At 42.3% G+C, this 23,469-nt stretch overlaps 1 protein-coding gene across 1 annotated transcript in view; it reads right to left on the bottom strand.

Annotated features, from left to right (window-relative positions):
- Nucleotides 1-8,819, bottom strand: part of LOC111974984 (angiopoietin-related protein 2-like) — a 35,652-nt gene extending 26,833 nt beyond the window's left edge. The window contains exons 1-3 of the mRNA XM_070447016.1: nucleotides 8,159-8,819; nucleotides 1,221-1,923; nucleotides 892-1,123 (exon numbers count right to left, since the gene is read on the bottom strand). Coding sequence (XP_070303117.1) covers nucleotides 892-1,123; nucleotides 1,221-1,892 — 904 coding nt within the window. The 5' untranslated portion in view covers nucleotides 1,893-1,923; nucleotides 8,159-8,819. The remainder of the gene's footprint in view (nucleotides 1-891; nucleotides 1,124-1,220; nucleotides 1,924-8,158) is intronic.
- Nucleotides 8,820-23,469: the final 14,650 nt, after the last annotated feature.

Raw genomic sequence — 23,469 nt, 5'->3', positions numbered from 1 at the left:
TTCTATAGTAAGTACTGTAGTATGTTATAGTTAACTGTAGTGTTTTTTTCATGTCGGAATATTCATATCCAACAGCAATAGTCCCTCGCACAGACATACGAGCTAATATTTCACTGTTAACAGTTAAATATGAGGAATAAAGGAATACAACTTTAAGGACAGTGATATAGTGTAGGTATTAGTCATGTTTTGTTGAAGACCAGTCAGATTGTTTTACTTCTCTTATCAGATAAAGACCAAGTTAACTCGCCAGACACACACACAGCTAGAGTACATGACAGACAGCCTTATCCAGTTGTGATCCCTGTTGTATTTAGTCAACTATACAGTTAACTAAATCTATCAATTAATCATCCACTTACTTAAGCTTCATTAAGTGTACCAAATCAGGGAGGATAGGTTCAGACAGCTCCACTTTCACTGGCCTCAAAACCAGAGGGCTCTAGTCCAACCATCCATGAGCACACACAAATATGTGTGTTAAGATTCTTGTGTGGATTGTAATCAGCTGACTGTAGTATCAAGCCCATTAGATGATATGCATCTCAAAGGGTTTTAGACAACAACAGCTCTGTTCTCCCTTCGAGGCCTTTTCTCAGGGAATGTGTGGAACTTATTATTCCCATAGACAATAGTGAGAAGAATGGATAAAGAATGGAGAGCTGCTGTTGGCTGATGATTAAGAAATACCAAACTGCTCTCACACACAACCCTCTGTTTCAGAATGGCGTAGACATTAGTCTGATGAGTGTTCATAGAACATGCCAGCTTCTCTTTTTCCGCTTGACCCCTCATATAAATTTAACTTCAGACCAGATCTGTATCAAGGAATATTCATTTCAATTGGTAACATAAAACAGTCAGGCTGCTCAATGAAACAGAGAGACTCACCAGAGGGTTTGGTAGTGATAGAGGGGCTGCCTGTGCCGCTGGGCATGGTAGGAATGACAGGCAGTACAGACTTCTGGTCACTCTGAATCTCGTTGGTTATCTGGTTGGTGAGGCGTGGGTCGGTGGGAGGTTGGTAGGGCTTGTTGATGGGTGGTGATGGTGCYGGTGGGGGTGGGGGRTGWGGCCTMGGCTGGGGMACYGGYACWGGGCGAGGGMGGCTGACSGGCCGACCCTGGCACTGCTCCTCCAGCAGGGCGATGAGGACCGACTGGTTGTTGGCCAGAGAGGCCAGGTGCTGGGGGGACGGGAACAGGGCGAGGGGGGCTGACGGGCCGACCCTGGCACTGCTCCTCCAGCAGGGCGATGAGGACCGACTGGTTGTTGGCCAGAGAGGCCAGGTGCTGGTACTTGTGCTCCAGGTCCTTGTAGCGGTTAGTGAGCTGCCGCATCTCCGAGGTCTGGTTGAGGATGCGGTTCTCCATCTGGGACAGCTCCAGGGCGTTGTCCCTCTTCCTGATGATCTCGTGTAGCAGCTGCATGTAGAGCTGGGTCACCCTGGAGTTCATGTTCCTGCTCTCCTTCCTCAGCAGCTTCACCTCGTTTACGATGCCTCCGTCCACCTCCACTAGCTGCTGCAGCGTCTCGATCTGCCTCTTCTGCTTCTGCAGCTCCTCGTTCAGCAGCTCCAGCTCCTGCTTGTTGACGCGGTTCTCCAGCGCTGCATCCGGCTCCTTGCGGTTCACACAGATGGCCCCTGTCACCTTCTGCTGGGGAACGATAAAGGTGTAGGAACATTGGTCAGGCTGCTGAGGTTCGGCGGGGGCTCGCCTGCTCCTCTGCCCAGCATACAGGAACTCTCTCTCCAGGCCATCCTCACTGCTCTCCCTTTCCTTGCTCCTGGCCTGGGGGTTGCTCTCCTGAGGGTTCCCCTGACCCTGGGACTGCTGGGCTCCAGAGACAAGACCATACACTAGGAACAACAGCACCACGGGGAGCTCCATCAGTCTGGGAAGGGCTCTCACTCACACACACCTTAGGAGGCATAGGGATTTAGAACAACAGGAATGGATGGGGAAAGAGAAAGGGAGGTCATTGGTTTGGCACAAATAATGAATTGTTTTAAAAATACTGTGGCATTCCACCCTGTGGTCAGCTATCTCATTCAAATGATCTCTAATCGCACAGTATAGGCCTACCGTTTTGATAAATGGATGAATGTGTTATAAAACCTAAACAAACTCATTTGTATAATTCAAAGGAAAGGTTCACCCATTTTTTATTTTATGTTGTTTTTGTGCATCTCTGAGTGATCTATTGATTCCTTGAGTCATGTCATGTTTTCATGTTTTTGAGCTAGCGCCCAATAGACTCCCATTCACTCCTTGAAGGAGAGCACTCTTTTTCCCAGAATACACCTCACGGCCCATTGACGTAGCATGGGCAACGTTTCCCATCTCCTCAAAAGTATATCTGCCGTTGTAGACTCCTAAATTAATTGTGCAGTTTGTTTAAGCGATTTTACAGCTAACTAGCTACGTTTGCTAGCTAGCCAGCCAGCCTATAGACAAGGCATTGCATTTTGCATTTTGTAGTCGACTTGAGCTGCAACAGATTTCCACAATGATTTTCCATGTTGCTACCTACCTTATTATAACGCCAAAATGATACTTCTGTTCACAAAACATATTGTTCTTACATATTACTGTTATTTAACACTGTAAATTAAAGGAATTAGTGGTTTTTCCTTTAAACTCATACTCATATTCACTTCTTGGGGTTAGCATGTCTCAAGGGAAAGGGTATTATTTTGTCAGGTATTGTCACTTGGTAATGGTGTGTTTTCCATGGGTCCTGTCTGTACAGGCTGAAAGAAACAAGACACTGATTCCGACACAAGCTCTGGCACCACATATGCTATGCTTGTGATATCATTGAATGTTATCAAACAGTGGAAATCTCAACTCCGAGACAGATTTTATTTCACCAAGATGCCAAGCTGGCGTGCCATCATGTTTCTAAACAGGCACCAGGCTGGTGGTGTTGGCTATGGTTGTGAGAGCATGGCTGGCTCTGGGCATTAAGAAACCTTTTTCGTGGCCTGCCTGTTTAGTCCATTAAGGCCCCTGCTGGAGCCCCACAGGGCTGGGATCTACTCTTACACTGACAGGACATTAATGTGAGCCTTCACAGCTCCACTGATTGAGACCAGAGGCTGCCTGTCCCTTAGAATGGCCTTCTCCCAGTCTCTATTACCTGTGAGGGCCAGGCAGGCACACCTACCCTGGGAGCCCCTATTCATTCCAGAGCCCAGCCCAGCATCTAGGGCACCTCTGGGGGTCCTTAGMGCTAAATAAATATTGGCCACCATAAAAGGAAGCATTTCCTGCTTAGGATGCTGTGACTTTGTATTATATAACATCAACTGTAACTGTGTTGCATAATAAAAGTAGAGGAATAACCTTAAAATGTATGTTTGAGTATGAAAAACATAGCCAGGCACATGCAATTTGATCTGGATTGTGCTTTTACTTAAATGTAAAGTCATCTGCAATACAGTAGCTTGGGTTTGTGAACTGTTATTCAGTGGACTGGAATTAGATGTGTTAAATGGAAGCTGTTGGAGTGTCAATAGTCTAACCCTTTCCACCTCTGCTAAGGCAAGTGTTGTTTCTTTTAGCTAATAAGGTACTGATCTCTCTAGTTGCTAAGTTTTTTTTAATGATGTCAGGGAGTTGTGTTTAGCTAGCTGTCCTGACTCTGGCTCTCTTGGGTGACTGCCACTGTTAGGAGGAGTGTTTTCACATCTCTATCCCCTATCTGCTCCTCAGTGCTGTGCAGGCTTGGGCATCACTTCTTATGGAACGTTTGACACGCATAGCAGCTGATGCTGTTATTGCGCCTGTTTTAATATATTGATCAGATTGTATCAGACCTGAACTGTTTACCAAGAGCAAGATACTGGGGTGCATTCACAAGTTAAAGTACACATCATTGTGKATATATCATTTCCTATATGTATTTGGAATATTGGAATTTCAATCTAAATTTAACCTGAAAAGAATGTAGAACTCTTGAACCTTCTCAATGTGCTCTGGATCATTACATTGCTCTGTTTATCAGTGTTGAGAGAATGTTGTGTAATATCAATCTTCCCTGACACAGTGTGTCTCTGCAGAGAGGTTACATTTAAGTGGTCCCGTGTGGCTCAGTTGGTAGAGCATGGCGCTTGCAACGCCAGGGTTGTGGGTTRATTCCCCACGGGGGGACCAGGATGAATATGTATGAACTTTCCAATTTGTAAGTTGCTCTGGATAAGAGCGTCTGCTAAATGACTTAAATGTAAATGTAAGTAGTGTGATTAATGCACAACAACTACATTTTAAGATACAACCCTTAGCTTTTCGCAGGAGTGCATGAAAAAGAGGCGCTTTGACTGTTTGTTCCATATTTCAAAGTGAAGGCATTTGTATTAGAAAAATAGCCGGGCAGCAGTTGAAGGGGCTGTGGTGTTATTGGAAGCGGAGGGGATGCCCCAGAGTGCAGAGGAGAATGTGATAACAAGGGCCTGTACCCCTGGGGCTGCTTAATTGAAAGCTGCTGCATATTGTATTACAGAGGAGCCTGTGCAACACCTCCCCAGAGTCAGGACAAGCCTTTCTAATCTCAAAGTGGGAGGCTTGGTGCAGGGCAGGCTCATGGCTGCCTAGTTCTGTTGAGTCTGTTCAGTATAAGGGTAACTATATTAACTGTTCAGTAGTTACTGCTAGAGGTCTGACCCAAAGGAGAACCACGTGCATGATGTTCAGACTGCCTTCAGAATGAGAGGGGAGAACACTTGTTTTTGCCTTGCTATTCTGGGCATGGGGCCAGCACATTAGGTTAAAGAGATGGCGAGCAAAACTGTCCAAGAACAAGGCCTTTGGAGATGTCTGGCTGGTATGAGGGAAATTATAGTTGAAGATATGAAAGAGATAAAGGCATGGAATGGGAGATACAGCCAGATACTAACTCACTTAACCTTTTGTGCTGCTGCCATGTTTTGTTGCTACCATGTTGTTGTCATGTGGTGTTGCTACCATGCTGTGTTGTCATGTGTTGCTGCCATGCTATGCTGTGGTCTTAGGTCTCTCTTTATGTTGTGTTGTGGTGTCTCTCTTGTTATGATGTGTGTTTTGTCCTATATATTAATTTTTTATCCCAGAACCCGTCCCCGCAGGAGACCTTTTGCCTTTTGGTAGGCCATCATTATAAATAAAAATGTGTTCTTAACTGACTTGCCTAGTTAAATAAAGGCCCAAAAAGATATACAATACCAGTCAAAGGTTTGGACACACCTACACATTCCAGTTTTTTGTTTTTATATAAGCCTAGCCTACATTTTTGTCTCCTATTAATTGTGAAACATGTCTTTAACACATTTAAAGCTATATATATTGTTACTGAATGCCCATATGTTATTCCCACAAAGCGTCTGCCCACGAGTAAAAGCTCAGAAGAAGCCGTGGTTAAGTTTTGGTTTGAGTCTTAGGCTTTTAGTGTGAAACTCTCCTCTGGATGCAGTATATGGGTCCCTTTCATGGAATGAATCCATTCCCACAAAGCCCTGTTGTATGATGCGGTGTGACGTCATCAAAGTAGATGCTGATTGACTAAGAGACAATAGTAAAGGTTGGATCTAGCTACATTATCTAAACATACATAAAAGAAAGAAAGAGACAGTGATGGCCTTCACTAATATAAGACCACGTTGTGGGATGTACAACAGGGGAAAAATGAATTCCTCAGTGGGACACAGAGGACAACAACACATGATAATGATCTGGTCTAATGGAACAGTCACTGTCTCCCTTATGTTAATGGCCTGGGATTGATGTGGTTTCCCTCTCTGGAACATCAGCTCTGTGTCTGGGAGAAGCTATGCACCGGCCACTCCATGTCACTCCATGCCGCAGAAAAGCCCCATAGTACTACGCGGTCAGCCAGGAGTCTCCAATTAGTCTGCCAGCCAGGCTTCCCACCACCTCAAAGCTGGAGGAAAATGCCTGAGCTGGCAGTGGGGGAGTGTGTGTGTTCAGATAACACAACATGCCAGACTCAGGCTCCCAGGGCTCCCAGGGCTCCCAGGGCTCCCAGGGCTCCCAGGGCTCCCAGGGACCAGAGTTAGTCCCATTTGCCCCAAGACAGTCAATCTATTATTAAAACCCCTCCGTTACCTAGCACCTGAGGCAACAACAGCAGGCCCCATGCCCTCTTCTCCACCGTAGTTATACAAAGACAGCTGACTAACTGGCCTTGTAATTGTTGTGACATAAAAAGAGGACGGTGTTACTATAGACAAATAACTACAGTAGCTTTATGGATGACAGTGCACTTGAGGTAAACAGTGTTCCTTATTTGGACTGTCTAATTAGGGCCGTTTTGCTCATTAGAATGTCTGTRAAATTCACAGCTTGGTAATGACTTTATCAAATCATCTCTCTGTTTTTCTCCGTATCTAATAGTGTGTGACAGGCAGTGCTTTGTGGGTCAGTGTGGCTGTGAGCAGCAGCGTGCTCCAGTGTTTTTGTTCATGCGCAGCCCATAATAATTAGTAGGTGAGCAGAGCGGCCCGGCGGGTCTGGCTGATGTCTCTCGCCCCAGCCCCTCTCATTTCAGAGTGAGTGGCATTCCTCACATTCTTAGCCACTCTTTAGAGTGAGCTGCCACAGACAGACAGACAGACACACTGGTAGTTGTGAAGAGAGAGAACGACAGAGAGAGACCCCTCCTCTCTGCTCCAGCTCTGCTGTACCTACAAGTCAGTTCTGCCTTCTGCTCTACCACACCACAGCTAGTCATACATATACCAGCAGCTCTGTTATCTCAACTACCACAAACTAATAGAAGTGCACATAATTCTTCACAGTTTATTACTAGTCATAACATATCATTTCAACACCTCCCAATCTACAGCACTGAAGCACTGTGCAAAATGAGGCATATGCTCAAATTAGGACCAATTGACAGTGCTGGTTGTAAACATTCAGTATGTCTTGGATCAGAATTAAGTTAACTTTGAAATGGTCATCTGAGTAATTCATTATCTAAGGTGACACCATTCTTTCCTTAAGCATGTAATCCTGGTTAGCCCATAACATGACACTGTAGACATAATTAACCTCAGCCCAGCCTCAGCCCCAACCGCCGCTACCTGCTCAGTCTGCCGCTGATGGAAAGCAGCCATTGTTATGGCTTTCCACGGCAGAGAATAGTTCTGATGATAGTTTACCACATTTAATAAGGTTTCTTTATTTTACTCTTTCAGGATTGTGTGTTGTGGTGTGTTTTGGACATGCTGTCAGGCAGGAGGTTTCAGGAATCGTTTTGATACGTTCCTAATTGCACCATCTAAGCACTCTTATCCACAGCCCTGGCAGCAGAMACAAAGCAGAGATTCAACAGAACAGCCCTTTTCGTCCGTGTTCACTTCAGCATGGAGGTATATCATGAGGCAGCAGAAAGTTGTACTTTGTGCAGAATTTTATTTTAAAAAGACACTGTATATATTCATAAGCTTTATCCATTCATGTACAAATGACAGCAAACTCATTTAGACTAAAATGTATCTGAAATTTGGCATTTTGTGATGTGAATTTCTGTTATTTTTTCTGAATAATCAAACAACCTCAAATAAGCAACTTCTACTGGTGTGAACCACATCACAAAATGAGGGCATAGCTTTTTATGGTACTGCTTACAATCATGAATGCCCCAGAGATGCTCCTGGTAAAAAGACCAGGCTCCTAATATTGACACTTTTCACTGGCAGCCTATCTTTGTTGTTCGAGTATGTCTTTGGAATGATGACAAGCTGAGTGTTTACCAGTGGTTAACAAGCCCTTGCTCTGGAAAGCTCACTACTTCATTATCTCTGCTTTGTGTCAATCCCTCTCTGCTGTGTCTATATCAGAGCCAGCTGCCTTGTTAAACAACTTAAAGGAATCAGACAGGGCAATTGCCCCGGGCAACAAACCATTTGGATTACCACTGAAGGGCTAAGCTTCAAACTGATCAGCAGGCATCTCTGGCTAACTCAACACAGAGTGGCCAAAGCATTTCTGTCACTGTGCAGCTCAGCAATCAATGTCTACAAATGTACTAGATTATCAACAGATAAGACTAGCAACACTTAAAGAACTATGAGCAAGCCATGCTAGACGTTTGCATGTACACATTCAATAAAGACAGTGAAAGATACAGGGAAAGTCAAAGGCCACTGAATCCTTACCAGATAATTGTAGACTGTAGCTTGTTATCCCTTCAGTTCCCTTGCCCTCCCGGCAACACTGATTGACGTGTCCCCTTGAAGAAAGTCATCACCAGTCTATGCAAAAGCTGCTTGGGGCTGTCCCTCTCTCTCTGGATCACTTGCTCTTTGGCACCTGAGTAAACTCACTCAATAGTTGACTGTGGTTTGAATCATGTTATTACAACCAGGAGCTGCACTTGCTGGGAATAAGTCCTTTGTACTGTAGGCCCTGAGCAAGGATAAAACAAATTTACCTCATAAMATTTTAGACACTTACCAATTAAAAGAGAATACATCCAAATGTGTTAGATGTAATGAGTAGTTTCCTCAGAGGCAGTGATAGAGCAGCAGGCAGTGAGAGGCCAGCAGCATCTGGTCAGTGTGCTCTCTGTAGCCCGGTAGGAGAAGACTATCACTTTCTATGTGCTGAGTCCATCACTTCTGCTGACGACTCTGAGACAATCTTTTTCTGCTGCCCCCCTTAACTCCCCCTTTCTTTCTCTCCTTTCTCTCTCCCTCCCCCCAGTCTCTCACTCTCCTTCTCTCTCTTTTGCGCTCTCTCTCTCTCTCTTCCTCTCTCAGTGCATTTACATGATGAAAAATGCTCTGACACAACGTTTCAGTAAGATGACAAATTTAGCACAGGCCCTCCCCTTTTCTCCTTTCTCCTCCCCTTGGCACAAAGACACCCACAAGCATGAGATACAAGCTCTGGCTACACACACCTCCCCTCTCTCATTCCCACACACATACACACTTCACTCCAGTTTCCCATCCCCCTCTTGGTCCACCACCACTATTTCTGGCATTGGCCGTTGGTTGTAACAGCAAGGAGTGGTGATATCACAGTAATCAGAGCCTAATTGGGCATGTATGTGAGCCGCTGTAGGAGGAAGGAAGCAGCTTATAGAGATATGGAGAAAATATACCCAAGCATTAGTCCAATGGCAGTTTTGGTTTGAGCTAATAGTAGTTAAGCTTTGGATTGGATGAGAGAAAGTTGTCCCTAGACCAGAGCTAATGGGCAGGTTCTCTCGGTTGTGAAACAGGCTGCTCTACAGAGGGCACCAGATTGGGCTGGAGGGGGTGATGAGGATGATTTAAACTGTTTATTTATGTATTATCGCCTCATCCTTCTCTACCCAGTGTTGTTTTTGTTATTGTTGGGGTTCTTTGCATTATTGAGTTTGTGTGTTTGTTTTGTTCTTGTTGTTTGAAGAAGATGCCTGGAATTTGTTAGAGTGATTGGGAACATGTTGCTCAATATGGACAGAGCCAAGGCGTGTTCATGATGTGTCAGTGTGTAGACAAGCTTGCCAAAGCTGAGAAAAGCAGTCATGCGGAGAATTGGCTGTGACAGTCTTCAACTGGCTATAGTCAAAGAGGTTTTGTTGTTCTCTCATTTTGCATAAGGACTGAATTGTTTATTTCTCAAGGTAATAGTCTTGTTACTAGGTTTCCGGATTCCACTTTAATTGTTTATTTACATGACGTGTTTATTTAGAATACTGTCTGAACCAGGGTGATTAGCAACCTAAGATGATAATTATATGTAGGCATTTAAATTAACCTTACCCTTATAAAAAAACAAGCTTCTGGCAAACAGTTGTGGCAAACTTTTGGCAAATTTGCGGCAGGCTCATGTTTTCACATGCAAATTAGTTTGTGGCAAACAATTCACCCTTCACTAAACCCCGACCCACTTGGTTACTGTTGCAACATTTTCCCGGGAAGCCCAATTCCCCATTCAACCACTTGCGAAATCCCCTCACAATGATCTCAAATTTGAATACACAATCAAATTAAACAAATCGGGAAACTCTTCGGTTTGTTGTGGTGGGCTGTCATTACAATTGCTTCACGGCAACCGTGTCAAGTTATATTTGTAAGTGTAGCTGAATGGCTCTGAATGGCTCTGAATTCAGTGTCAGCATACAGTCAAACCTATAACAACATTTGAAGCAAATTAGTGCTCTCAAATTATATTCTGATGTCAACAGCAGATGGGAGTTGTATTCATTACACTACTAACTTAGCTAGCTAGCATACATTTTGAGAAAACAAGTTATATTAAGTAGCTAGCTAGCTAGCATTAGCAATGTTTGGTGGTCAATTAGACTGAGAGCTAATAAGCTGACCTAGCAAACAGTGTTGAAATGTCTTATTTTAAAAAACAAATCACATATAACTTTAAATGAATTTGCTACTCACAGAGGAAACTAAACTAAACATACTAAATGTACTAAAAATACTAAACAACATGTATTACGTATATTAAAAAATGTATCCAATATAACTTTCTTATCTATCTCACAATGAAAACAACATTATGCAGAGTGCTATAATATTAACCTTGAAATCATCAGCATGTGAAAAAAGAAAGAAGCAGACTGAATATTTCCTCTTTAAAGTGTTTATTTAATCTTTTTGTATTTAATCTTTTTACGTAGCCACAACATTTACATGAGAAAATGTGAACGCTATGGGGATGTTAACCTTAGGATGTTTAAAGAGACAACGTCAGAATGTACATTAGCTAAGTGATAACTGAGCAATGAGCTTCAACCAATGGAATTTTTAAAGAGTATGAACAAAATGAAATAATTAAATCCACAAGAAACACAAAATCATACCCAGTTCAGAACTATTTACTTTTTGAGCGAACTTTGGAGATGGCAGCCCTCTAGAAGTCCTTAGGCCAAAGCTTGTTGAATACATGCACTAAAACAATCAAAAACAACATTAAGATAGACCTACTAAAAACAATTACTGAAAACATTTAATATTTTGGCATCTTAAAATGTTGACTCAGCTAATGGGCAGGTTTGGCATTAGTTTGGCATTAGAAAAGCGGGGTTATCTGTTACAAAGTTGCCTTGATGTTGCTATGCTTCTCACTGATACTGCCATTCTATATATTTTTCAGCAAGGAAACAATCTGCCTTGTATAAATGCTATATTAACAAATGATGCAGCTAGCATAAACTGGGACACATACTGTGTTTATAACCAAGTGGGAAGGTGGTAATTTCAACTTGTGAAGTAGTAAAAATGAGTTGGATGCATTAATGTGCTTAGAACTCGTTGAGAAACACTGATTGTCTAATGACAAATAATAAACTAAAAGTACAACTATAATGCTTGCAAACAAATGATGGTGTTCAAAAACCATATTAAAGATTGCTTTTTAGAAATAATGTTTTGTCTTCCTATTTAATTGCCGGAAATGCTGTTATTGAAGTCAGCATGTGGGAGAAGTCAGAGCACAAGGATGATAGACGAGCTTCCCACTACTAATTACCAGTTGCGTTCAAGTGGATTTTTCCCATTTTTATTCGGTAAATACCACCTTCCCACTTGGTTATGAACATGTGTTCACCAGAAACAACTTCTAGTAAACTGATTGCCACTGGCAATACATTGACAAAGGTTTTGCCACAGATTTAAATAGAATTTAGAGATAATTGTTTGCCTTGATGAGTGATTATGCCTCCATTAGCGGCAATAAACATAATTGTTGCCAAAGTTTTCCCGCAAATTKATCACTAGTGGCAAACATTTGCATACTTCTGGCAACATTTTGTGGCACTCTATTTGGTTTGCAGCAAATTTGCCACAAACGTACAGGAAATTTGCAGCAACAAATACAATTTTGTAAGGGTACTAGATGGTTAAATATAATATATAGTTACTTGTTTTCCAATAGTGAGTATGTAATAATAACAAAATATTAGCAGTTGCCGTCATTCTTGCTCAGACTGTTGTTTTGTGATACTTGATCAAAGCTGACTGAAGAGAAATATTGGTAGGCTGAAACAGCAGGCTACAACATGTTACCGTACTATAAATGCTACACTGTTACGTAAGCATGTTATTTCTCTGCTTTTATTGTAGCTTGGTGTAAAATAAAATCATTAAGTGAAACTGTGGGTTTTTACAATGTACAGGATGTCTGGCGTTTCCCTTGAGCTACATCCATTCTAATGTGATTCAGATGTTGCCTTTCACTGCTACAGGTATAAACATGAGACCTATAGGCTATTTAGCCTCCCGTCCATCAGGCCAGCCCTAACCTCTTGTCGACCAAATAGTCAAATATAAGATTTACGTTTATAACCCTCCATTGTTTAAACACATAAAACATTGTTATGAGTCAGAGGGAATGTGATACTTACAACACTGAAATGCCAGGCTTTAACTTAACTGCAACCTGAAATATAGATTAAAATAGCTAAAACATCATGTTTATTGCCATAGCTGACCACATTTTTCTATTTAGAGTAGGCATTTTGCTTTCACATCATGACACCAACTCTTATAACACTGAAGTTATTAATTTAGCAGCCTGCCTTTATTGAGATTCTACTGATTTGCTACTTAACTGTTAAAATGCAGTAGGCCTATATCAATGAGCATTTATGAATGAAAGACAGTTTGCATTTATGCATTTCTAATCAGAAACACGTTTGTATTATTTGCAAATGAAACCTTGAGTTCTCATTTCTATACAGAAAGGGCTCTCAAGTGGTGCAGCGGTCTAAGGCACTGCATCTCGGTGCTAGAGGCGTCACTACAGACACCCTGGTTCGAATCCAGGCTGTATCACAACCGGTCGTAATTGGGAGTCCCATAGGTCTGCGCACAATTGGCCCAGTGTTGTCTGGGTTTGGCCGGAGTAGGCTGTCATTTTAAATAAGAATTTGTTCTTAACTGACTTGCCTAGTTAAATAAAGGTTCAAAAAAGAAAAAAGACTGCATTGAGTAGAACGCTCAGTTGGGCATCAGTCCTAAAACAAACGTTCAAAACAATATTGTGTAGTTAAATAAAGGTTAAATATGAAAAAAAATACCTTAGTTTGGAAAAGGTGAAGAGAGTGCTCTGGTGTTCTTCGTGGCATTAGCTTTACTGAGCTGAGCAATTCCTGGAAAAGTGTTGACTTTATAAAAGTAAATGCATATTGTGGATTCAAAGGTATTGAAAATAAACCCACTGAATGGCAATACCTCGAAGCAATTAAAATAAAGTAGCAGTTAGGTATTGGGTGGAGCTTGCAACTAGCGACTACTTTGAGAGGGTTTCTTCTCACTCACTTGAAGACTGCATGAGATCCATCTACCCAATGAATCGTCTTTATAGCTCCAAGAGCCATCCTCCACTGAGCCAGAGCAGGTGTTTTTACTGGACTGACTGTGTGTTCATCATTATTGATCACTTCCATGAATGTCGCTTCCATGAATGACCCTTCTCTGTCCGCCTAATGTGAATGGGCTATACTCTGCCTTTTCTCAGGGTACTACGTTGATATCCCTTTGGTGGAGTGGGGGCTGTGCTTTGGTAAAAGTGGGTGGGTTTATATCCTGCCTGGTTGACCCTATCCGGAGGTCATTTTGGATTGGGCTACAGTGTCTCCCCCCCTCCAGTATCTACAGTGCATTCGGAAAGTATTCAGACCCCTTGCCTTTTTAAAAAAGAAATTACGTTACAGACGTATTCCTCATCAATCTACACACGATACCCCATAATGACAAAGTGAAAACAGTTATATTTTTGGGCACATTTAGAATTTTTTTAAATACAGAAAAACCTTATTTAAATAAGTATTTCAGACCCTTGGCTATGAGACTTGAAATTGAGCTCAGGTGCATCCTGTTTCCATTGATCATCCTTGAGATGTTTCTACAACTTGATTGGAGTCAAACTGTGGTAAATTCTATTGATTGGACGTGATTTGGAAAGGCACACACCTGTCTATATAAGGTCCCACAGTTGAAAGTGCATGTCAGAGCAAAAACCAAGCCATGAGGTCAAAGGATTAATGTGATTAATGTGGATTAATATGCAAGTCCTGGTGAATATTATTTTGTGCCCATACAGTAACTTAACTCATGATTGCCAATGAATGCTTATCATCGTTCCAGAATTTGTCATCCCAAAAATATTTCCTTCATGAGAATGGTGTGTGCTGTACTATGGAAAGTATTCAGACCCTTTGACTTTTTCCACATTATGTTACATTACAGCCTTATTCTAAAATGGATTAAATATATTTTATTTTCTCAGCAATCTACACACACTTCCCCATAATGACAAAGCAAAAACAGTTTGTTTTGCAAATGTATTAAAAATAAAAAACAGAAATACCTTATTTACATAAGTATTCAGACCCTTTGCTATAAGACTCGAAATTGAGCTCAGGTGCATCCTGTTTTACATTTACGTCATTTAGCAGACGCTCTTATCCAGAGCGACTTACAAATTGGAAAGTTCATACATATTCATCCTGGTCCCCCCGTGGGGAATGAACCCACAACCCTGGCGTTGCAAGCGCCATGCTCTACCAACTGAGCCACACGGGACCAATGTTTCCATTGATCATCCTTGAGATGTTTCTACAACTTGATTGGAGTCCCACCTGTGGTAAATTCAATTGATTGGACATCATTTGGAAAGGCACACACCTGTCTATATAAGGTCCCACAGTTGACAGTGCATGTCAGAGCAAAAACCAAGCCATGAGGTCGAATGAATGGTCCGTAGAGCTCTGAGACAGGATTGTGTCGAGGCACAGAGCTGCAGCATTGAAGGTCCCCAAGAACACAGTGGCCACCCATCATTCTTAAATGGAAGAAGTTTGGAACCACCAAGTCTCTTCCTAGTGCTGGCCACCCAGCCAAACTGAGCAATCGCGGGAGAAGGGCCTTGGTCAGGGAGGTGAGAACCCGATGGTCACTCTGACAGAGCTCCTCTGTGGAGATGGGAGAACCTTCCAGAAGGACAACCATCTCTGCAGCACTCCACCAATCAGTCCTTTATGGTAGAGTGGCCAGACGGAAGCCACTCCCCAGTAAAAGGCACATGACAGCCTACTTGGAGTTTGCCAAAAGGCACCTAAAGGACTCTCAGACCATGAGAAACAAGATTCTCAGGTCTGATGAAACCAGGCTGAACTCTTTGGCCTGAATGCAAAGAGCCACGTCTGGAGGAAACCTGGTACCATACCTACGGTGAAGCATGGGGGTGGCAGCATCATGCTGTGGGAATGATTTTCAGATGCAGGGACTGGGACACGAGTCAGGATCGAGGAAAAGATGAACGGAGCAAAGTACAGAGAGATCCTTGATGAGCACTCAGGACTTCAGACTGGGGCGAATGTTCACCTTCCAACAGGACAGCGATCCTAAGCACACAGCCAAGGCAACACAGAAGTGGCTTCGAGACAAGTCTCTGAATGTCCTTGAGTTGCCCAGCCAGAACCCAGATTTGAACCCGATTGAAGACCTGAAAATAGCTGTGCATTGACGCTCCCCATCCAACCCGACAGAGCTTGAGAGGATCTGCAGAGGAGAATGGGAGAAACTCCCCAAATACAGGTGTGCAAAGCTTGTAGCGTCATACGCAAGAAGACTCAAGGCTGTAATCACTGCCAAAAGTGCTTCAACAAAGTACTGAGTAAAGGGTCTGAATACCTATGTAAATGTAATATTTCAGTTTTTAGTTTTTTTAATACATTTGCAAACATTTCTAAAGACKTGTTTTTGCTCTGTCATGGGCTATTGTGTGTAGATTGATGAGGGGGAAAACAATTTAATCAATTTTAGAATAAGGCTGTAACATAACAAAGTGAGGAAAAAGTCAAGGGTTCTGAATACTTTCTGAACGCATTGTATGCTGCAATTGTTTATGTGCTGGGGTGTTAGGGTCAGTCTGGTATAATTCTCCAGTCTTATTTGGGGTTCTGTGTGATCTTAGGTATGCTCCCTCTAATTCTCCAATCTCTATCTCTCCCCTCCCAGAGGACCTGAGCCCTAAGAKCATGCATCAGGACTACCTGGCCTGATGACTTCTGGCTGTCCTCGTCCTCAGTCCACCTTGTTGTGCTGCTGATCCAGTTTCTGCTGTTCTGCCTGCGGCAATGGAACCTTGACCTGTTCACCGGATGTGCTACCTTGCTGTTTCAACCCTCTCTTTCCCTCTCTCATCTTTAAGAACGATCTGGTCTTAATGGCCATGTAGTCGTATAATCTCCATGGCACAGCCAGAAGAGGACTGGTCACCCCTCAGAGCCTGGTTCCTCTCTAGGCTTCTGCCTAGGTTCCTGMCTTTCTATGGAGTTTTTCCTAGCCACCGTGCTTCTACATCTTGCTTGCTCGTTGGGGTTTTAGGCTGGGTTTCTGTATCAGCACTTTTTAATAAGCACTTTGTGACAACATTTGACTGATTGATTGAATGCCATAATGGTTGTTATGCATGCTGTGATGATGTAAACTAGGTATACACTAAACCTTTTTTCTCCAACTCGTCTAATTATGTGCTAAGCATGCATGGTTATTTTTTTCTAGAAATGTGTTCTGTCACATACACTATGAAAGCAAATGCACATATTATGAGAGGTTAAAGGGGGTTTAGGCTAAACGTTAAAAGGTAAAAGGATGGTCGTTAAGAGGGGACAATGCAATGAGCCGCCTTCCCTATCCACATAAAATCATGATAATGAGAGGCCTATACAAAGAAAAAGAGGTCTACGCTGCAGATCATCCACATACAGCTTACATCATCACCACATGGTGGGAGACAGGCTCAGTGACTTGTCACAGCCTATCAAAGACTCCCTTGCTAAAATGTAGCAGTATCTATTTAGGGATGGAAGAGCATCTCACACATTGTGCAAAGTTATTATGTTCCACATTAAACTTAAGAGAGTTTGTGGTGGAAAGTGAAGGAATCTAAGTCTGAATACATGCAATGGTAGTGGATAAGCAGATGATTTGATGTGTTGCCTCTTGGTTTTAGGCGACATAGCCTATGCCTATATCAACTTTGTGTTGTCTTGCTGTTACTCTAAATGCCTCAGGCCCTTGATCATAAGTAAAGCTTCATCTTAAATCATGTCTGAAAAAGTAACAGAACTGCCCAAAAGAATCCCTTAGGATTTTYGTATGGATTTTTACTATGGCAAGAATCAAGTTGCAGCCTTTTCTTTGATCAATACAGGGAGTGAATTTGAGAAAATGTTCTGTATGTTGTTTTAATCAGCACTGCATCCTGGTAACTGTGACATGAAGTTCTGAGTTCCGTCTGATGCCCAGGGCTGAAGTCCAACAACTTGAAGTTCCTATCTGTCTTTATCCCTCTCTTAGTTGAGGGATGTACTGTAGCATCAAGCAGTAAGCAATAGGCCATTGGGAAGATAAACAAGAGTGAACAGAAATAAGAAAACAGCAGAAATCCATGCTTCCATTTTACAGAGACACTGTTACACACAACATRGTTTTTATTCGTATCACTGTGATCAGTTCATCGTGGCTAATACAGATGGATTAACTGGCTTTCCAGTGTTKATGAGTATAAGCTCCCAGTTACTGTCGATGTGGCTGTATGTACTGTCAATGAAACAAAGGCTGAAAGCAGCAGTGACCTTATTCCAACTGCAGAGTCATGACATGCAGTACTGTAGCATAGATATACCGTCAGAGTCACCTAGTGTATTCATAGAACAATAGGTACAATATATTTAGGAAAGAGAGAAAACATAATCTTACACAAATTAAAGAGATGGAATAGAGATGATGCAGACGTCTCTGTGATTTAGCTGAACAGTGTGTGCCTGATGTGTGCCCTACTGTGTCAGATCACCACACACACACACACACACACACACACACACACACACATAGTGTAGTATGCATACTGCTCAGCCCCTGCAGGATAAACATGGTTCTGCTGCACCACAAGGCCAGAGTGTGCCCCTGTCTCCCTGGCCATGATGGATGGTTCCATGGTAACCCCTAGCGACCTAGTCACCCCTGGGCTGCTCTCAACTGTTACTCACTGTTTGGTAGCCCACGTTGACTGACAGCTCTCAGACCAGAAGAGAAATATAGGTTTCTTTTTGTGTGGAATCTTAGCATCAGAGCATGCTTATTCCCTCTGGATGAAGTATTGGGTGGGTGAATTTCTGTCTGGAAATTATATTTATTTCTGGATGACTTGTTTACTTACAATTTACAGTACAGTACACTTACTGTACAGACTGTTCCACTCCTCACACACAAGCCCCAGAGCTAAAGTAAACAGTCAGATGAACAACTCATCATCACTCAGTTTCAACTATCATGCATCATGAAGAGAATTACAGAGTCTGGTAGAATTATTGATCTCTGTTTCACCTGTTCTGAGACGCAGAACAGGCACTCTGTAACTACAGTCTCTTGTATCCTCCCCCTAGTTGTTCACCAAGACTGGGGCCTTTTCTGTGTAACACTTGAGTCCTTTTCCATCCTCTTATGTACTTTTCAACTTTGTGATGTTTTTTTTAAATTAAATGGTTGGCTCTATTGGCTGTGCATCTGGCGATGTGCCTGAGGAGGTCTGCTGTTGTGGAGCTGTAAAGACAGCTGGAGTTGCTGGGAAGATGGAGTGTTCTGGGTTAACCTCTCTAGGGTATGTGGGACMGTAGCGTCTCACCTCGTCAACAGCCAGTGAAACTGCAGGGCGCCAAATTCAAAACAACAGAAATCCCATAATAAAAATTTCTCAAACATACATGTATTTTCCACCATTTTAAAGATACCCTTGTTGTAAATCCAGCCACAGTGTCCAATTTCAAAAAGGCTTTACAACAAAAGCAAACCAAACGATTATGTTAGGTCAGAGCCAAGTCACAGAAAAACACAGCCATTTTTCCAGCCAAAGAGAGGAGTCACAAAAAGCAGAAATATAGATAAAATTWATCAATAACCTTTGATGATCTTCATCAGATGACACTCATAGGACTTCATGTTACACAATACATGTACGTTTTGTTCGGTAAAGTTCATATTTATATCCAAAAATTGGAGTTTACATTGGCGCGTTATGTTCAGTAGTTCCAAAACATCCAGTGATTTTGCAGAGAGCCACATCAATTTACAGAAATACTCATAATTAACATTGATAWAAAGATACAGGTGTTATTCACAGATTTAAAGATATACTTCTCCTTAATGCAACCGCTGTGTCAGATTTCAAAAAAACTTTATGGAAAAAGCAAACCATGCAATAATCTGAGTACGGCGCTCAGACGACAAATCAACCCAAAGAGATATCCACCATGTTGGGGTCAACAGAAGTCAGAAATAGCATTATAAATATTCACTTACCTTTGATGATCTTCATCAGAATGCACTCCCAGGAATCCCAGTTCCACAATAAATGTTTGTTTTGTTCGATAATGTCCATAATTTATGTCCAAATTCCTCCTTGTTGTTCGCGCGTTCAGTACACAATCTAAACTCACGACGCGCATGCAAGTCCAGCGGAAAGTACGGACGAAAAGTCCCAAAAGTTATATTACAGTCCGTAGAAACATGTCAAACGAAGTATAGAATCAATCTTTAGGATGTGTTTAACATAAATCTTCAATAATGTTCCAACCGGAGAATTCCTTTGTCTTCAGAAATGCAATGGAACTCAAGCTAACTCTCACATGAACGCATGGTCAGCTCGTGGCACTCTGGGAAAGACCTTACTCAATCCCCTCTCATTCGCCGCCACTTCACAGTAGAAGCATCAAACAAGGTTCTAAAGACTGTTGACATCTAGTGGAAGCCTTAGGAAGTGCAACATGACCCCATTTCCACTGTATCTTGGATAAGCAAAGAGTTGAAAAACTAAAAACCGCAGATTTCCCACTTCCTGGTTGGATTTTTTCACAGGTTTTTGCCTGCCATATGAGTTCTGTTATACTCACAAACATCATTCAAACAGTTTTAGAAACTTCAGAGTGTTTTCTATCCAGATCTACTAATAATATGCATATCCTAGCATCTGGGCCTGAGTAGCAGGCAGTTTACTCTGGGCACYCTTTTCATCCGGACGTGAAAATACTGCCCCCTACCTCAAATAAGTTAAGACTGACTCGGACGCAGGTCACATCTCTAAGTGAGTCACAGGATTTKCTTTTTGAAGAAGGGGGAGGGGAGGTCAATGATCTCACTGTTTGTACACCATCACACAGCATAAGACTATTCTTTCATGATACATTTAGATGTACACATGCTGTTGTTGTTTTGTGTGTTTTTTGTTATCAGGTCATTTCACATTAATCATATGAGTAATCCCACTTTGGACTTTCTAGGTGATGCAGGGGAAAACTGGCCTGCCTATCTTTCCATAGTATGGTTCCAGCCATTGCATGTCAGTAGGGAAGGACTAAATGCTGTGCCGGATGTGATTGTTAAGCTGGAACCTGGTCTGATCCTATGGGGTAGAAATTTTGTTTTATGATCACAGTGGAAAAAATGTGTCTGGCTCAGGATTCTGTCAGAATCACAGTGACTGTTAAAAGCCTCAGAATGAAACCTCTAAATATAGAACGTGTGAGAATTCAGAGGAATGGGATTTCATTTCAACTTTATGAGTCTGAAGTTGAAAGTGTGAGTGGCTATAGGAATATAGGCCTGTGTGGCATAGTCTTCACATTACCTGCCCATAAATCCCAGCTTGTATGATTTATTGATTCATCACCACAAGTATTGAAGCTGCAAATGTCAAATTTCAGGGATCTAGCAACCTGGTGTGCCTGAACTATATCCTAACCCTGTGCTGTTATTCAATTACAGCAGATTTTAACAGCCATTCAGCTTGACAGAAATCTTGACTAGAGATAGGGAGAATAGTCACCCTTCTGCAATCCTCCAGGATTACAGAGGAGCAATCTCATCTAACTCAGTACATCTGTCCTCTACATTTATTACATTTGACAACATACTATGTGTTCCAAATCTAAAAGCCATGCCATTTAAAGTTCAAGGTTACATTGGTACAGATGTAGGATCACCCTGTTGCTGGAGAAAATGTAAAATTTGTAGTATATTTGAGGTTTCAAAAGGTTTCTAAAGTTTGTAATGTCCACTTTCAGATTTGATTTTCCCTTAAGAAAAACTTATCAACCCCTACAGGAATAACATTTCCTGTTGCTGCAGGATTATTTTCATGCTGTAGCAAACTGTCTCAAATTAAAATCCTACATCTGTAGGCCTCAAAGGCTTCTAAAGCCATACCTTATGGTTTCGAGACATGTATTTTATGACTGACCTCATATATTTGACATACTTGACATACCCCCCCTAAAAACAACTTCCAGCTTGATTGAAGTGGATGTAGAATATTTTAACTTTCCTGTAATGATAAAATGACATGTATATTCAGTTAATAAACACGATAAATGGTAAATGCCTTTACTTCGATCATTCCAGTGGACTGTTCTGTCTTAGTTTGTAGAGGAGTAAAGAATAATACTAACTCCAGTTTATTAGTTACACTTAGTAAGGCAAAACAGGACCCCGCTTCTCAGTTATACCTAAAATCTTAATACAACACGCCTATGTGACAGCTCCGTTTTACAGCCTCTTGAATAATTATGTTTTACACCTCAAATTCCTGTAGTCGGTAATGTTATGCAACCTTTATGAGGAGAAAAACATCATTTTGAAAACAGTTTTGAACAAGCTGGTCTTCATGCCAAGTGTTGCTTGTAGTGGTGTTAACATGAATCCCATTTCCGTGCTGCCTCGACTGCTTGACTGTGGAGAACAAGATGTMCTCTGCTGGTGTGTATTTAGGTTCAGGTCTGCTGACTAATGACTGATGACCTGGGGACAGCCTAATGAACAGTGGGAACAGCGGTATGGGGGGGGACTCCTGTCCTGACCCATCCATACCCAATTTCCACTGTGTTCATGTACCTTGGTGAGTAGAGATGGGACAAGGACATTCCGGCCGGCCAAACTCAGACGACGCTGGGCCAATTGTGCATCACCACATAGGTTTCCCGGTTGCAACTGGCATGGGTCTCAAACCAGCATCTGTAACAAAGCAGTTTGCACTGCGATGCAGTGTCTTAGACCGTTGTGCCACTCAGGAGGCTCTATCCACCAAGTTTTRAATGTCTATCAATTGCCTTGCACAAAGTATCAAAATACTACTTAAACAGGACTCTTAAATATTTTAATTTAAATGTTAATTGTATTTTTTATCACAGAAACAATGAGAAAATATGGATAAATAAATAATGAAATGTTAATTATATAAAACAGCCCGTGCAATCATCTGCCAGAGAGTAGCCCAAATCGGCCCGAGCCACAAGTAATATATTTGGGCCAGATAACTCACACCGGAATSGGCCCGAGCTCAATCCTCGCATCCTAGCCATAAGTAATACTGCCGAAGGCGGCCCAGACTCGGGCCACATGACGTAGGCCAAGTCTGACTCTCCGCTGAGTGCCCCGACTCTCATTGGGGATCAGCCCAGATCGACTGTGCTAGCTGGGCTATTACTTTATTTATGCAATGTCCTGTTAGCCATGTATCCTATTTAAGCTATATTCTACCTTCTGTCACGATCAATGATATACAAAATTGGTTAATGCATGTACAGTAATCTAAAAGTCAGTACTCATACAGCACTTAGTGAGGTGATTCCTTTTTCTTCTTGATTGGAATGAAAGTGGAAGAAGTTGAAACGACTGTAGTTATGCTTAGCCGCAAAATATCTGACAGAACTTGAAGCCAGGAGACTTTCTTTAATGATGTATGTCTGATGTGTCTTCACTCTCTGTCCTCCATTCCACATTAGTCTGCTAGCCATCCATCATTTTACTCAGATCAATTCCTGCTTAATGAGTATATTTCCAAGCCACAGACAGTGACCCTAAACACCTGGGAGTACACTCTGTCCAGTTTATGTGGCCAAAATCACTAAAGTGTGGTGTTTTCCTCCCCAATGTTTGAGAATAGCATCTGTATTTGTGTGTCCCTGCCAAAAAACACACACCTTTCTGTGGTCACAGAAGCCCAGTCGCCTTGTGCAGAGATGCATCAAAGAGCACTCATCCGGCGCCGAAACGAGATGGCCGCCTCGCTTCGCGTTCCTTGGAAAATATGCAGTATTTTGTTTTTTTATGTGTTATTTCTTACATCGGTACCCCAGGTAATCTTAGGTTTCATTACATACAGTCGGGAGGAACTACTGAATATACGATTAACGTCAACTCATCATCGTTCCTACCAGGAATATGACTTTCCCGAAACGGATCCAGTGTTTTGCCTTCCACCAATACAATGGATCTGATCCCAGCCGGCGACCCTGTGCGACGCCGTAAAAGGGGCAAACGAGGCGGTCTCCTGGCCAGGCTTCGGAGACGGGCACATCGCGCTCCACTCCCTAGCATACTACTCGCCAATGTCCAGTCTCTTGACAATAAGGTTGATGAAATCCGAGCACGGGTAGCATTCCAGAGAGACATCAGGG

The sequence above is a fragment of the Salvelinus sp. IW2-2015 genome, linkage group LG15 (genome assembly GCF_002910315.2).
Source record: "Salvelinus sp. IW2-2015 linkage group LG15, ASM291031v2, whole genome shotgun sequence".
Classification (NCBI taxonomy): domain Eukaryota; kingdom Metazoa; phylum Chordata; class Actinopteri; order Salmoniformes; family Salmonidae; genus Salvelinus; species Salvelinus sp. IW2-2015.
Note: the sequence above shows the minus strand (reverse complement) of the source record. Positions and strands in the feature narration are given on the sequence as shown.